Source organism: Rattus norvegicus, chromosome 5, assembly GCF_021556685.1.
Source record: "Rattus norvegicus strain SHRSP/BbbUtx chromosome 5, alternate assembly SHRSP_T2T, whole genome shotgun sequence".
In the NCBI taxonomy this organism is placed as follows: Eukaryota; Metazoa; Chordata; class Mammalia; order Rodentia; family Muridae; genus Rattus; species Rattus norvegicus.
In genome coordinates, this window is record NC_141538.1 from 137,742,542 (window position 1) to 137,758,666 (window position 16,125).

The window sequence follows — 16,125 nt, forward strand, 5'->3', positions numbered from 1 at the left end:
CAGACGAATTAAAAATAGCGATATATCTTACAGAATTAGGAGGTAGGAGAAAGGTAGAGGCAAGGGGTCAAGTAAATTTGCTAAACCTGTCACATTTACAGCCAAGGAGTCAACAGACATTAATCTGCTAAAGACACACGAAGCCTTCCATCAGAAGAGCTCGGTGCCAAGAGGAGGCTTACCTTTCAATTTAGACCTTTATAACTGAGCCAGTGCAGCAGCTTAGCCGGAGGACTATGGCCTAGCCCGTGCAAGGCCCCGGGGCAAATCCTCAGCAGACATCCAGACAAACGGACACACACAAGGATACACACTAAACTGTGAATAGTTTCTCTGGCTGGGTAGTTGGAGAAGACAAGAAAGAGAGCTTCAACATGTTATACCCCTGTACTATTATTCAGGCAAGCCTTTTTTTTTTTTTTTTTTTTTTTCTGGAGCTGAGGATGGAACCCAGGGCCTTGAGCTTGCTAGGCAAGCGCTCTACCACTGAGCTAAATCCCCAACCCCTCAGGCAAGCCTTTAATTCCCAATCCTCCTGCCTCAGCGTTCCAAGATGCTGAGATTACAGGTGTGCAGCAGCCAGCCTAGGAACCTTCTGGCTACTAATGACAACTGTATTTGTGCCTCTTTTCCATTTGACTTTATCTCCTGCTATTCTCTGGCCTTTGCTCCGAGTATTAAAGCCATCCTGGTGTCAAAGCACAGCACGCATCTCTGCCCCTCTACTCCGGTGACCCCCTCTGCCTGGACACCCACCCTTTTATATGTGCAGGGGTGCTTTGCCCATTTGCAAGTGTAACTGCACACCTGGCGTCTTTGAATGTCCAAAGAGGGCATCAGGCCTCCTGAGACTGAAGTTAGAGAAGGTTACAAACCACTGAGTGGGCATGGGAACTGAACCTGGGCCTGCTGGGAGGACAGCAAGTCCTCTCAATGGTTGAACCATTTCCACAGACCCTGGATACCCATCTTGAAGACGGTGCACAACACTGTGTTCCACAGTGTTCATGTTTCCTCCCCGGCAATTCCATCTCTGAGGAGTAATCTGCATGGTCCACTTGACTGGCTTGAGAGGCACATTTCTGGGTGCAATTATGAGTATATTTCCAGGCAAGATGAACTGAGAGGGAAGATGGCCTCTGAATGTGGAGGTCTGGGCAAAATTAAGGGTAGGAAGGAGAGACCTGGCAACACCCTGCTCCTCTGTGGCCTCCCATGACCAACTACGTTGCCCTAACATAACCAATGGGAGCCGTAAGGCAAGAAAAAAAGTTCCTCACTCATTCATTCTTTCTCTCCTTTTAAATTTTGTGTGTGGTGGGAATGTGTTGCGTTATATACATAGTGCAGGCATGTTGTATGTGCAGGCATGTTACTTGTTAGTGCTCACGTAGAAGTTATCAAACTCTGCCTTACTACTTTGTGGTAGGATCTCTCACTAAACTGAAAGTCATTTTGGCTAGGCAGGTTGTCCGGAGCCTGCCCTCCAGTGCTGGAGTGACAGAAACCCACTACCATCCCTGCTTTTTTTTTTAAACGGACGAAGGCTTATTTTATTTTAATGACAGATCCACCTGAGGCCACAGCCAGGCCACTATGTACAGACATGAGGATGGTTTCTTCCTCCTTGGACAGAGTCTGGATGATCTCTTCCTTCGTGGCCCGGAGGTGCACCTCCCAGTGCTTTTGTGCTTCCTTGGTCTTAGACCTGCGAGCCTCAGCCTGGTAAGCCAGTAGCTTCTGCGAGCCTTGTCTGCCTTCAGTTTGCGGATCTGCTCCATGAGAATCGCTTGTTTTTGAATACATTCCCTTCGACCTTCAGGTACAGGCTGAGATACATATGGCAGTCAATCTTAGATTCCCTTCTCATCCAGGTCACCCTCTCGGCATCCGAGCGTTGGCAGTCCCCTTCCTCTTCCCTGTGCCCATATGCCTGTCCTTCCTCTGTGCCGAGGTGTTTTTCTAGCAGCGAGCCTGGGTATGACCAGTCACAAGCTTCCGGATGATCAGGCCATCTTTGATCAGTTTCCTGATCTGCCATGGGAGTTGACATTGGCGATTTCATTGGTCTCCTTGGGGTCCAACCAGACCTTCTTTTTACCACAGCGGAGGACACTAGAGGCAAGTCTCTTCTGTAGCCCGAGCATACTCAATGACTGTGGACGCAGTAGAGAAAGGAAAGAGCGCCTGCCTTTTTTAAAAAGCGGATGCTGGGAATTTGAACCCAGATCCTCACGACTAGACACACTCTTACCCACTGAGCCCTCTCACCCGCCCTTGAGTTGTTTCTGCCAGGCATTTAGGGTACAGAATAGGCAAGTAGCTAATATGATGCCATTTTCCAACGAGGACTGCCTGATCCCTCCTACTGTAACACCAGGGTACCTACCGCCTTCTGACACATTACAAATACATTTATTCACTAATTTTCATACACATCCTCTGTCTCCTCAAGAACACATGCCTCTAGGCAGCCATCTGTGGGGTTCGCTGACATGTTTACTCTGAACTCTCGGATGGTGACTGCCACATGGCAGGCTCTCATGAGATACCAGAGAAGTGGATGAAACATAATATTCCGTGAGATAAAATAGGCATAATTGAAGCGGCCTCATGGCTTGTTGTGAGGATTACATGAAATAATAGACTTTGGGTACCTGGCATAGTGGGACCATTTTACCTCTTGCAGGATGGTTACCGCTGGCTTCTGAAGGAATTATTTTCAGTGGAGACCTAAGAAAATGAGGAGTGCATGGGTTTGGGTGGGCGGAGAGATGGAGAAGATCTGGGTGGGCGGAGTTGGGGAGAGGATCAGAATATACCGTGTGGAAAAAAATTTCTTTGCAATTAAAATAAAATGAAAAGAAAAAAGAGGAGTTATCCAGGTAGACGGGAAGAATGCTTGTAGAAAGACCTGGAGCTGCGTGTATGGGCAGGTCAAACATTCAGAGAACTGGTTTAGGGCTAGAATAGTTTGCCTAGTGCGTGCAAGAACCATCTGCAACACTGCACACACAAACAAAAAAGGGATTTATCTTTTGTCATGGTTAGGAAACAGGGTTAAGGGAGAAGGAAGATTAGGCCAAAGGCCAGATCCTCCAGGCCTGGAAAACGAGTTACAGCTGACCGTGAGGACTTGGTGGGCCTCTTCAGTCAGGTCTACCTGGTATGATCATTTTGGTTGCCATGTTGAGTGAGTTGGTTAGGACAGGCCTGGGAACAACATTAGCAGGCACGCCAAGTGGGGAGGAATGGTTCAGGGTTCGGCATGGTGGCTCATGCTTGTAACCCCAGAGTTCAGGAACAGTATACCATGAATGTGGAGCTAGCCTGAGCTACAGGGTGAGTGGGACTCTTGTCTCAAGTTGGAGGGCCTAGTATATGGCTTGGGTCAGGAGCAATGGGAACGTAGACACACAGACAGGAGAGGCCACATGGACAGGGTTGGTGGTGGGATGAGGGAGTACAGGAGAGATCTCGGATTAGCAAATGTGGTGCCTGGGGCGCTAGACTCTGTACTGGGAGACCCCAGAGGAGCAGGCCTGAGGGTATAAACTACACGGGCAGGAGAAGGGTGTGGCTTGCTTGGTAGAGTGCTTGCCTGGAAGCCAGGAAGCTAGAGATGGTAGTTACAGCCCTGTGATCTCTGCAATTTGGGAGGTGGAGGCAGGAGGATCAGAGGTTCATCTTAAATCTACATGAATTTGAAGTCTGAACTATGAGCCTCTACCTTTCAAAAAAATAAAAAAAAAATGGGCATAGCGGTGCGCACATCTTTAATCTCAGAACTCAGGAGGCAGAAGCAGGCAGATCTTGGAGTTTGGAGCCAGTCTGGTCTATACAGTGAGTTCCAGGCCTGGCCAGCCAAAGCGACAGTCTCAAAAGTAGAAACCAGCCAACGCGAAATACAGCGGAGACTTGATACTGTTGGGGATGGAGAAGATTCTGAAACACCAGTGGTGTGTGGGTCCTAACTCTGGTCCTAACCTGCCGCTTGGTCTCTTTCATGGGAGCCCTTGCTGGTGAAGGATTCCCTGATCTGCAGAGATCCCTGTGGTTCAGGTAGGCCTATAGAGCACAAGTGCTGAGCCTGTGTGTATGGTGGGGGCAGGTCTGCATGCTGGCATTTCTCAATTACTGGTGTCTACTCTTCCCTAGGCAATATCTCATGGTTTAATCTTTGATTTAGCAAGTAATTCTTCAAATGTCATCCCCTCAGAAACCGTGGGATGCTAGTTACCCTTCTCTGAATACAAAAGGGTTGGGTACTAAACTGTGGGTGGGATACTGAGGAGGGGCTGGTTCTGGGCCTTGGTCATTCAAATCCCCTGGGGTGATGGTGGTGGGACTGATAACCATGAGGTCCTCTACTCCTTTGAGCCAGGACAATACAAGTCTGCAGGCACACCACATTCTTTTCAAGTTCGTCTGGCCCCACCCATCCCCTTCTAGCCTAGGGTCTCACTGCACTTGGAACTTCCTACTTAAGGCCTGGGCTTCCAGTGCTTTGCACCTCCTACTAGGAACTCTCTTCCCCTCTTAGAGCTAACTTCTACTCACCCACTCAAAACACTGAACGCTGCAGTCGCCTCCTTTAGGTCTTCCCCAAGGCCACAGTGAATCCGTGAGGACTCTTGTTGCAGGTGACTTAGGTTCTCTTCCGGTTTGTCCAGGATGCTGAGGTCAGGCAGAGCCTTCTGACCACCAGGGTCAAGGCTGCAGAGTCAGTGAACCCTCCTTGCTGTGTCCCCGAGCAGAGGACCTCACTGCCTGTGTCTAACACCCACATGGCAAGAGTTACAAGATTTCTTTTTTTTTTTTCTTTTTTTTTGGGGGCTGGGGATTGAACCCAGGACCTTGCGCTTCCTAGGCAAGCGCTCTACCACTGAGCCAAATCCCCAACCCCACAAGATTTCTTACTAATCAACGCCCACATGGGCCTTTTCTAAGTCCACACACAGGGTTCTCCCATTCCTTAGGGAGACAATGAAGGAGATGAGGGTCTGAGAGCCCCTCCCAACAGCTGCAGGTGGTTCCATCATCCGTTCAGGTAGCCTCGGCGGGAACCGTCCTGTCCTAGGCACTCAGGTTGGGCCTCACTGCCCTGTTGGAATGGACTCCTCGGAACCCACCCTAAAGATGCAGACTTAAGATACCGACCACACCCTAGATACAGGAGCTGAGACAGAGGCCCGGTGTGTAAGAAATCTGATTATTCAAATTTATTACCATCAAGAAGTATGCAATGATGCTGTAGTTTTCCTTAACAAATAGAAAACAGACTGTGTACAACAGTGAACTCTACAGCACTAGCGTCCACAAGGTAAAAATGAATGTCTCATCCAACACCACCAACCCCGGACCGTCGATCTCCGCTTAGCCTAGCTATATCTGAGGACGTCCACATCGAGTCCTTCGGCTAAAACAGCTATGCACCCTTTCCCGCCCCCACTTACTACCTAGATAGTGCTGCCCAGAGGAAGAGACCCTCTCCCTGCCCCTCAGCAAGCTGAGATAAGAGGACTGAGTAGAGTACCATGGATACAAGTCCAGTAGTCTTGCCACATTGGTTTGTGAGGGCGACTTGAAGGAGTGGGAAGGGCGAGTCATGGGGGATTTGAAGACAGCTGCAAACCAGGAGAGAAAGCATCTGTCCCGCTGAGGACAGACATGTGCTACCAGGCCCACTGGCCTAGACCTGAAGGGCCGGCCACGCCCCCGCTTGGCCCTGAGGTGTGTGGGGCGTGGCACAGGCCCTCACCTGTGCCATTCAGTTACCGAGGTGGCCAGAACCCACAGCTTACAAACACCTGCCACACTGCACCGCTGGGGATGACAGCAAGACTCTGTGGGCCCACAACGAGCCCCAGGCACATTGAGTTGCCTCCCACTTCGGAGCAGAAGGAGAGGCCAGGGGATGAATCTTTATTTCTTTTTTTTAAAAAAAAATATTTTTATGTTTTTTTTTTTTAATTTTTGCTTTTTTGAACCTTTGCAAACACGATGGTGACGAGGAACGCCTTGCCAGGCTCCCCCCAGACACGTCTGTGGTTGTAGGCTATGAATGTTAAATGCACACTGGGGATGTGTTTCCTATCGCCTCCCCGCCCACCACTGTCTGTGGGGCCTAAAAAAAGGCTCTCAAGGAAAAACAAAACCTAAAACAAAATAAAGTGTTTCCCTGCATTTGGCTGGAATAGGATCTCCTCTGAAAGGCTGGAGGACAGCAGGAGTCTCAGCTGCCTCCCGGGCCACAGCCGACTTGCTCAGGTAGGGCCCTAGCTCTGCTCGAGGAAGGAAAGCGTGTACTGTGTCCTTCCGCAGAAGTTGTACAAGGATCCAACGTGAACTCAAAAAGGAAAACAAGTAAGTCCCAACTCCCACAGCAGCCCAATCTGTAGTGAAAGACCTGCAAAAGGAAAGTCGGAGGAAGAGGCTAGGACCCCGCAGTCTACCCCGCCTAAATGTATAAAACGTGGGGGGCTCTGCCCCCTTTCCCACCCCATGAGAAGCATGAGAATCGCGGAGCTGAACAGAGAGCTTGAAGCAGGGCTCCACTTGGGCCCGGTGGACGAGGGCCCAGAGCCAGGCTGCCAGTCCGCCTACTTGCCCAGGTGTTCTGGGCTCTCTGACTGGTGTGGCAATGTTCCCGAAATGCTGTGATCCCAGTGGGCTGTGCTCTGCCGGCAACAGCATCCGTGCAGGAGGGCTGGACGATGGTCGGTATGGCTCAGAGGAGCTGGGTCCCCTCCGGAGCCCCTCAGGGGAGCGGCGGAGGAGAGGGGAGCAGTAGTTACGTTGCATAGTGATCAAAGCTGCCGAGGTATTCCAGGGCCGCACGGTAGCACAGCTGGTATTGGTCCTTTGAGAAAGAGGGTGAGGGGTGCCCATCAGTGGGAACCAATAGCTATTCCAAACAGAAGGGCACTCACACTGCAGCCGGTGGCCACAGACATGGCCTCTGTCGGCTAAGAGAAGATGCTGGACACAGAGAGCTGCCCAGCTACTCTCCAGTTGAAGCCGCAAAGGCCCATTTCTCCCTTTTCCCTCTCCCAGGCCTGTGTCCACCTCTGCTTCTCAAACCACATTTGTCTGTCCCCAGACTCATACATCTCACACAAACTGCTATGTCTAACCCTACCCTAAAGGCAGCCCCGCACACCAGAGCTCAGGAAGGTGTTACCAAATGAACACAGCTCACTCTCCTCTCCCCTGCATGTCAAGCAGGACAAGTAATACCAAATGGCTGGAACGTGAACCAACACACGTGGGCCGGCTGCACGTGCAGCTGTGGGTTGTAGGGAAGAAACTTGGGTCCTTCACTCAGTCTGCATACCTCTGTCTGCACCATTGCAGGGCGCTGTGTGCGGAGGGTCTTCACGGTCTGGAACATGTCAACCACGCCCTCGTACCGCATGCGCTCCAGGACAATGCTCAGGGTGATAAACACCCCTGTGCGGCCCACACCAGCACTGCTCAGAGAATGGCCGTGTCAGGAGGCCTGCTCACCTCACACAGGGGCCTTCGGGACCTCCGCCCACCCCATCCCCCACGGGGACGTCCCACCTGCAGTGTACTGTGATGGGCCCATCCTGTCCAAACTGCTCCTTTGTCTTGTGCACCTGCCCGATGAAGTCGATGAAGCCTTCCCCCGTCTTGGGTACTCCTTGCTCTGGCCAGTCTGTAAACTGGAACTGTCGGATTGTCCTTGACTGCCCATCCTGAGGAGAAGGACAGGGGTCAGAATTAAGGTTTGTATGTTGGGGAGTAGGCTCTAAACCAGGAGCACAACCACACAGGGATGCACTCTCAGAGGTAACACATATGACTCAGATGGCGCAAGGGACACGTTTCTGTGCAGTCTTTGGCCAACACTCACCCGGGCATCTGTGACTTTGAATTCACGCAGGATATACTGGGGCATGTTGTACTCAGCCATCGGGTCAACGACAAAGTATTGATAGCGAGCAGAGCGCTCTGCTGGCCAGTACTGGTGACATTTCTCCTGTGGACAGAACACCAGGCACCGCCCACGATCAGGTGGGATGGCCAGGCGAAGAGAACGCCACGTTTCAGAGGACTCTGGGACAGGATGCCTCAGGTGGAGGTAAGAGTCTGAGGCTTTGCTGATGGGTAAGCGGGGTGTGAGAGCAGAGAGTAAAAAAGGCCCGTCCTTCCCAAGGGTAGCCGGTGTCCTCCCTGGTAGGAGAGGGGCCCTGGGGGGGTGGGCTCACCCTGCCCATCTCCCGAAGCTTCGTCAGCATGACGATGATGGTGGAATTGTGCTCCCATAACATGCGCCAGAAGTCCTCGGTGCTCTCGGCCAGAGGCCCCTGTGTAGCTATGTAGGCCTTCTGCTGTCTGGGTGACATAAGACTTGACATGCTGGAGGTGCTGCTGCCCCCCGCGATCCCGACACCGCCTAGCTCCTTAGGACCCTGCTCAGAGAGCAGCACTCTTCCAGGAAGCCCTCACTGCTGTACCCGACTCGCTCTGATCTTTTTGAATTAGCTCTTACTCTCCCAACCCGAAGCAAACCAAGGTACCAAAGGGCATGGTGGGGCAGGGAGGAGCATGCCGACCTGTAGCCATCTAGAAAGCTGGCATTGATGTAGTCAGAGCCCTCCACACCACGGATGGGTTGCAGGCACACTCGAGTCAGCTCATAGGGCATGATGTTCACCAGGCGGTTCTTGAACTTGTTGCAGGGCAGGTTGGCACTAATGAAGCGAGACGTGTGGGCCTTGGAGTTGGCCAGCAACTGTAAGGAGGAAGGGTTCTGTCAGGCCTGGCTTCCTGCAAAGAGACCCTCCCACGACCAAGTCCAGGACCATGGAGTCAAGCAGGCCCCCGAGTCCCACCTTGAACTCAAGCTCCATGGCAGTGACACTCTCCCCGGGAGGCACTTGGCCTAGCTTCTGGATGTGGGCATAGAGGTTTCGAGCAAGCACCTCAGTGTGTCCGCACATGGCAGCCTCTAACAGTGCCTCGTGGATGAACACATACTGGTCCTCTGTCTGCACCATGTAGTTCCTTTGCGAGCGCATGCACGTCACGTGGCCATAGATGTCAACTGTCTTCTCGTGCTTCATACGCTCCAGCATTGCGTCGATGACAATGAAGCAGCCCGTGCGGCCCACACCAGCACTGAGGACAAGAGCAGTGCTTGGGGCAGGGGTCTCCTCATCTCCCACCCTCCCCTCGGGTGGCTCTGTACTCTCACCTGCAATGCACCACCATGGGTCCTGCATCTAGCGGGTTACAGGCCTTGACCCGTCTCAGGAAGGCCAAGATGGGAGTGGGGTACTCAGGAACCCCATGGTCTGGCCAGGCCATGAACTGGAACTGACGCAGCTCACGCTTCTCACTGGAGCCGCTCTGGGGAACAGGCAATGGAGATGAGGTTTGCCTGCCACAGACCCAGGGAAGGGGCCAGACTACCCACTCTCAAGTGACACTTAGAAGCCACACCAGACAGTCACCTAACACAGGCTGTGAGAGCCCCTCATACACCTCCCAGGCCCTGACTCAAGGCTGCCCTCTGCCAGCCCATAACACTCAGGCTACAACCTAAGAGGTGGACGAGTGCTTGGGCACTCAGGGCCTCACCTTATGGAGTGCGAAGGTGCGCATGGTGTACGTGGCCAACTCCACAGTGTCCACCAGGGTCACCTGAATGAGGCCATAGGTCTCAGTGCCACGGGCTGGCCAATACTGATCACACTTCACCTGGAGGGAGATGGGCAGGACAGGGACAAGGTACAGATGACAATGTTGTAGGAAGTCCAAAGGCTCAAGCAGACAGAAGCAGGGGAAAGGTCCAGCTTACCTGGCAGGCCCCAGCTCTGAATTCTCCCCCTCCCTCTTCCTCCCCAAGCATCATCACACTAAGCTACCACCCTTGCCCTCATTGGTTGAAGGAGGACCATAATTGAAAATTATTTATTCAACACCAGATCGCAGCAAGCACATTTTCTGCCAAATTGACCCATAACGTTTATGCCCTGTTTTCAAGCTCTGTAAATTTTATGTTCCAGTCGATGCTTCGCAGTGCAAAAGCAGACATCAGGAGCTCCTTCCACTAATTAACTTAGATGTGTGAACACCCCAGGAGTATTCTGGCATCTGGGGAACATGTGAACACCCCAGAAACTGGGGAACATATTAACATTCCAGAAAATGACAGCATTTGGTGAAACATATTAACATCCCGGGAACCCATAGACACCTGGGGAACACGCTACATTACATCCCAGCAGTTCCCCTGTATCTAGGGAATGAGACAATACTCCAGAACACCACAGCCCTTGGGGAGTCCCACGAAAACATTCACAGGAGGTGGCACCCAGCGTCACCAAGTCCTTTCCCATCCATCCCCCTTACCCGGGATTTCTCCTCTAGCCTGGTCATCATGACCACTGTGGCTGTACGCTGTTCCCACACCATCCTCCAGAAATCACCCATGGTCTCAGGCAGCGGACCCTGTGTGGCGATGTAGGCATTCTGCTTTCGGTAGCCATCAATGTAGTTGGCATTGATGTAGTCACTCCCAGGAACACCTATAGACGCGAAGGGATGTGAGAGTGTTATCCGTTATGCTAGGCCCCGGGGCCAGCCCACCATGCCTCAGAGCAGGGCAGAGGAGAGCAAAGAGCAAGGGGGCAATTTGCCCCAGGCTCACCATCAATGGAGGTGAGGAGGACTCGAGAGTGGTCATAGGCAATGACGTTTGCATAGCGGTTCTTGGGCTTGTTCACCTCTGAGTTGGAATTCTCCCACGTGAACTGCTGTCCAGGGTCAATGGACTGCCAGAAATGGAAAAAACAGGGAAAGTGAGGGACAAGTCAAGGGAGGCCTACCCATGATGCTTTGCAGCCGAGTAACATCTACACCGCCCAGCCACTCGGCTGACACATCCCAAGTGAAAGGAGACAAATTGAGGATTCAAACTTCCACAGCAGCCCCTTGCAGATCAGATGAGGACCGGGTGGGTCATGGGACAGGCCCCGCATGCAACTGGTGGGATGAGACGATGATGTGGCCGCCTAGGCCATGCTGGAGACTGTCTAAGGCTCCAGGTCCACGCACCATGCTGCCCAGCTCTCTTCCCCATCTCTGGTTTTCCTATTCTGCCTGTTCCCTTGTTCCCTTCCCTGCCCTTCCTGCGGGTAGGACCTAAGCTCCTCCGAATCTCCAACTTGGCTCTCTTCTCACTCTACATCTTCACTGCTCAGGAAACGTTTTGTTTGTTTGTTTGGACAGGGTCTCATGTATACCTGGCTAGGTCTGAACTACCTCCCTACTTTGCAGCTAAGGATGGCTCCGAAGTTCTCAACTTTCTATTTCCAAGTTGTGCATGGGTGAGTGGTGTGTGCTACCCCGTTTATGGGATGCTGGGGGGTCAAATCCAGGGCTCTGCAAATTCTAGGCAAGTATTCTACCAAATAAGTTACATTCACAGCCCGTTCACAAGTTTTTCCTTTCTCTCTTTTAAAATGCATGTGTGTATACATATGGTTTGTACACCTGTGTGGTGGACACCCTACCAACACCCTCTGCCTTCGAGCCAGGACTTCTCAGTGGCCTACAGCTCACCAAGTAAGCCAGGTTGGCTAGCCAGTCGTACCATGGTGGCTTCTGTCTCTGCTTCCCCAGTCTGGGATTACAAGTGCCTGTTTTACACCTGTGATCTTCACCTTTTGTGGGTGTTTCACTGTCTGAACCACTCCCATTAGCCACCCCCACCCCATTCACAGGACTCTTCTGCTTAGATGCCAGGGCTGCCCCTACTGTCCTGCAGGCCCCTAGACAGCTTCATGCACAAGCCTCTACCCCAGGTCTTTTAAAGGTCAGCTCATCCGTTTCCTGTCACAGCTCTGCTGTGACCTCCCTCTCAGTGGACAGCACCGATCACCCAGGAAGGCCAGTCAGGTTTGAAGTCCATCTTAGAAACTCCCCAAGGCCCCTCCCACTGCTTACCACACCCCACACTCCCTTCCTCTGCTCTTCTCAACTTACTGCTGCTGCCTTCAGCTAGCAACTAGCTCTGCTTGGTACCTCCAGGCCTCTTGCCCTACTTCAACCCACTCTGTCCTTCAGCCAGAACAGTCTTTCAAAAAATGCAGATCTGAGTATCAAATTCCTGCTCAAAAGCCTCCCATGCTCTTGCCTGGCTCAGGGCACAAAAATGCTAACAGCTACATTTCTGTGTGAGCTCATGGTGTGCCCAGCATTGTTCTAAGCAGCTGTGTGCATTTCTCCATCTCTTACTCAAGACAGGTGTGAGTTATTATCCTTACTTTGTGGATGGACAGAATCAACATCTATATCACAGTCTCTTCCATTTTGGTCCCAGACTCATTATACTCTAAGAAGGCTGGCTCACCACTTCTGTGAGGGCTCACCCACCGGACACACCCACCATCGTGTTTGCTATATGATTTCAGAGCATGTTTTCAGAACCACATACTCACAGCACTGATCAATGCTCTGCCTGTGTTTCCCAGTGTCTGTGTCCCAAGGCCATTTGTCTTTACAGGCCCAACACTTAGCACAAGGACTGGCACACAGTTAGATCCTAGCAATGTCTGACAAATGACTTACGGACCACGAAAGAGAAAGTTACAGGAGAGCCCACATTAGATCTGGAGGCTTCGAGGCGAAGAGGGTCCTTTAAGGAATGGAGGGCAGGTGGAAAGTGATGGCTGTGAGCAGGGGCCCTGGGTGCCAAGGTGGGCACAGCTTTATTGCAAAGATGGCAAGGTATGGGGCAGGACAAAGGTAAATTCTGGTAAAAAAAAAAAAAAAAAGGGAAGGCCTCGTTGGCCAGAAGCCAAGCTAGATGCAGGATGCCTGGGTGACAGGCTCTGCCCGTACAACAGAGATGGCATCGATGCTATGCAGAGACATGCTCATCCGTCTACCTGCCAAGCTCAATTTTCTTCTTTGGAAGCCTGGCCTATCGCCTTCAGGATCTACCTGGCCCATTGCCCTTAGAAGGGCAACTCCGGCACCCAGGGATATATCCCCCAAACAGAACTCAAGAGTGGTGGACACCTGACTAAGAGAGCAAACCCCTGGGTCCAGATGAACGCATCCATCCATCATCTGCCCAGCAGTCATCCTCCGAGGCCTTTGCCAAGTGCTGGCGAAAGAGCGGCAGACATAGCAGAGAGACAAAGAAAGGGGGCCTCCTTATCACTTCCTCTCGAACAAGGCTCCCCTGACTCAACTGTTCCTGACACAAGAGCTGTGGGTGGGACAGGCACTCACTGACCCTGAAGTCTAAGCTCCCAGCACACAGAGGTCAAGGCCAGAGTGAGGCAAACACCTGAAGGGCATCTTGACTCCCTGTCTATGGTCACGGGTGGGAGGATGGAAGCCGGGCTAAGGACAGCCTTCCTGCCCCTCATTGACAATGGTTACCACAGGGAGGCTCAGTAGCTGTTATGCAAGCCTGCCTAAGGTTAGATATTATAGGCACTGTTACTAAATCAGTGTCTGTTTCTGTAGGCATAGAGACATTTGTCTGGACACCTAGCACATGTCCCGGGGTGACCACCAGAGGGCTATGGTGAGCCTGTGAGCTGAGCCCAGCACCTGAGAAGACTAGTTCCCTAATTGAACTTTGCTATTGATCTCCCTGGCCCACCTTCTAATATCCCCAGCTAGAACCTAGGACAAAACAAAAATGGACTTGAGTAGACTGAGGACACACAGTGGGAGTGGTGGATGTCTCACCTCATACTCCTGGGAGAACTTGAGCCCATCATTGGCTTTGAGACGTTCAATATTGTCTGCCAGGTCAGTGATGGGGATGGGCGGGTGGTCTCGCATACCTAGGGGAGGTGGAGACACACACACAAGGTGGCATTAGTGCAAGTTCTGAGCAGGGTGGCAGAGCCCAAAGTGTGTGTGAACATGTGTGAACATGTGTGACCATGAAGTACTCGGCACTGGTGGCATGGAGACAACAGCACATGCGGCGGCAGCGACAGGGATGGAGAATGCACAGTGGCGGGGCATCGGGGAAGGCAGAGTGAGGTGTGTGTACAGTGAGCGCCCGGAAGCATGTCCAGATGATCTGGTGCTGCATGGGGACCACAGGGCTCTCTGCTTGCCAGGTCTGCCTAAGAGAAACAAGAGGCCTCTTCCCTTGAAGCCAGAGCTGCAAGCTCAGGGACGTGGCGGCAGCAGACAGGTTGGAAGCTGGGCTCTTACCACACCTGTCTGAGACGGACCCTCCCGCCCCTCATTGACGCCAGTGACCCTGGGAGATTTGGTGACCCTGTCATCCCGGGCACCAAGTGTGTGGGTGGAATGGTCATGGAGTGCAAAGACAATGGCAGAGTGGCATAGAAGTAGGAGGAGAAGCAGAGATGGGGAAGAAGACACAGAGGGTCAGACTGAGACCTGAGGTGGCAGGGCCGGGGAGATAGGGTGGGAGAGAGGACAATGGAGGAAGCCATGTGGGCACAGGAGGGGACAGAGATGGGAGACAGACAGGAGAGGGGAGAATAAAGGCAAGGGGAGAAGAGAATGGGGTGAGACATGTGGAAGCAGGCGAGTGGAGACACACTGAAGCCAAAGTGTCCCCAAACGAGGGAACTTTGAAAACTAACTTGAGATATTCGGGCAACTGGGGGCACTGGAACCTGCAGAGAAAACAAACCAAGAAAACAATGGGACAGGAGCAGAGCCCAGGAACCCTCTTCTGGTCACCTGGTTCTGCCATGTACAGCACTGCAGGGGCTGTAGATGAAGGGCAAGAGGACGGGGCACAAACGGAAGTATGGAACAGGTGCCTTAAAGCTCACTGTCTTCCAGTACAGAGACTCCCACACGCCACAGGTCTGAGTGGCCTCTGGAGACTTTATAATAAACAGTCCAACCCCGCCCTCAGCCCCTCAGAATCTGATCTTGGTCATTTTCAGATGGCCTCCACAATGGAAATGAAAACTCTTTAAGAAACCTCACGTTCCTCTCTTTCTCGGGGATGTCATGAAACAGTGGTGTCCTCACACACTGATATCTGAGGGCTCTGCATCCCCTTCGCTGCCCTTGAACCCACGGAAATACTACACCACCCTGCTCCATGGGTTCCCTTCTCCCCCTCGGAGCCTTGACCACTGCCTGATCCTTGGCACCGCCATACTGGTGGCTTCATGCCGAGGTGAGCAGAGTTCAGACCCAAAGGCCTACTGCCACGTGGACATCTCTACAGCAGCCTCTGCACCTTTGTGTGAGCTCAGCTCACCTTCTGCCTTCAGCTTCCCTGAGCCTGTTCTTGTCCTGCCCTCACTTTCCTACCACTTAACTGCCCGACTTCTTCTTGCCCATGGGCCCACTCTCCACAGAAGCAGTCAGCGGTATTCTTACAGCAGCCCTGCTGCTCCTCTGATGAAGACCTTCAACTCCCTTGGTTGGTCAGGATAAAGTCTAAGCTGCTCAGCCTGCCGGTCAAAGTCCTGATCAAGAAGACCCCTGCTCAGCCCCAGTGACCTCTCAGCTCCAACACTGCAGAAATACCCGAAGGGCCTTTACTTGATACACACACTGTGCTTCCATTTAGAGTCGCCTCCAACCCAACTTCCTGTATGGTGCCCATGAAGGAGGCACCCTCTGAGAGCAGTCTCCTCTAGCACCACGCTGATGCTTGCCTTCCTCACAGATCCACTCACTGGTTACGACAGCTTGCTGGGTCCACAGGGCACACTTTCTCAAGTCACATGTCTTTGGAACCCAGTCACCATGCTGTAAGAAGTCCAGGCTACACCAAGAGGCTAGTTCATCAACTATCTCCCCGTACCACCTGAACACACCACCCTGGGGTTGGCAAACGTTCACTACAAAAGGCCAGAAAACAAATACTTTATGCTCGCAGACATCCAGGGTCTCTTCTACCTTCTATCTGTCAACTGACCATTGTAGTGCAAACATCCCCAGAAATGACTGGATATAGTGGTGTGCTGGGCAAACTTTATTTATAAAAGCAGATGGTGGGCTGTATTTGGCTCCAGGCTGTAACTTGCTAGCCCCACTTTAAATGACACTAGTTCCCAGCTTTCGAGTCTTCCAGCTGAGGGCCTGGGCATTCTAGAATAGACACTGATCCTACCATGCCCT

At 52.3% G+C, this 16,125-nt stretch overlaps 1 protein-coding gene across 13 annotated transcripts in view; it reads right to left on the reverse strand.

The window, feature by feature from the left end:
* Positions 1-5,198: 5,198 nt before the first annotated feature.
* Ptprf (protein tyrosine phosphatase, receptor type, F) overlaps positions 5,199-16,125 on the reverse strand; it is an 81,955-nt gene continuing 71,028 nt past the window's right edge. For 7 of the 13 annotated variants that reach the window (XM_087549591.1, XM_087549587.1, XM_087549586.1 and 4 more), the window contains 12 exon segments: positions 13,741-13,838; positions 10,682-10,805; positions 10,384-10,559; positions 9,610-9,729; positions 9,224-9,378; positions 8,862-9,147; positions 8,583-8,761; positions 8,235-8,361; positions 7,880-8,005; positions 7,567-7,721; positions 7,337-7,472; positions 5,199-6,862 (listed from right to left, as the gene is read on the reverse strand). In XM_087549591.1, the coding sequence (XP_087405717.1) occupies positions 6,794-6,862; positions 7,337-7,472; positions 7,567-7,721; positions 7,880-8,005; positions 8,235-8,361; positions 8,583-8,761; positions 8,862-9,147; positions 9,224-9,378; positions 9,610-9,729; positions 10,384-10,559; positions 10,682-10,805; positions 13,741-13,838 (1,751 nt within the window). In that variant the 3' untranslated portion in view covers positions 5,199-6,793. 13 annotated transcript variants of the gene reach the window in all.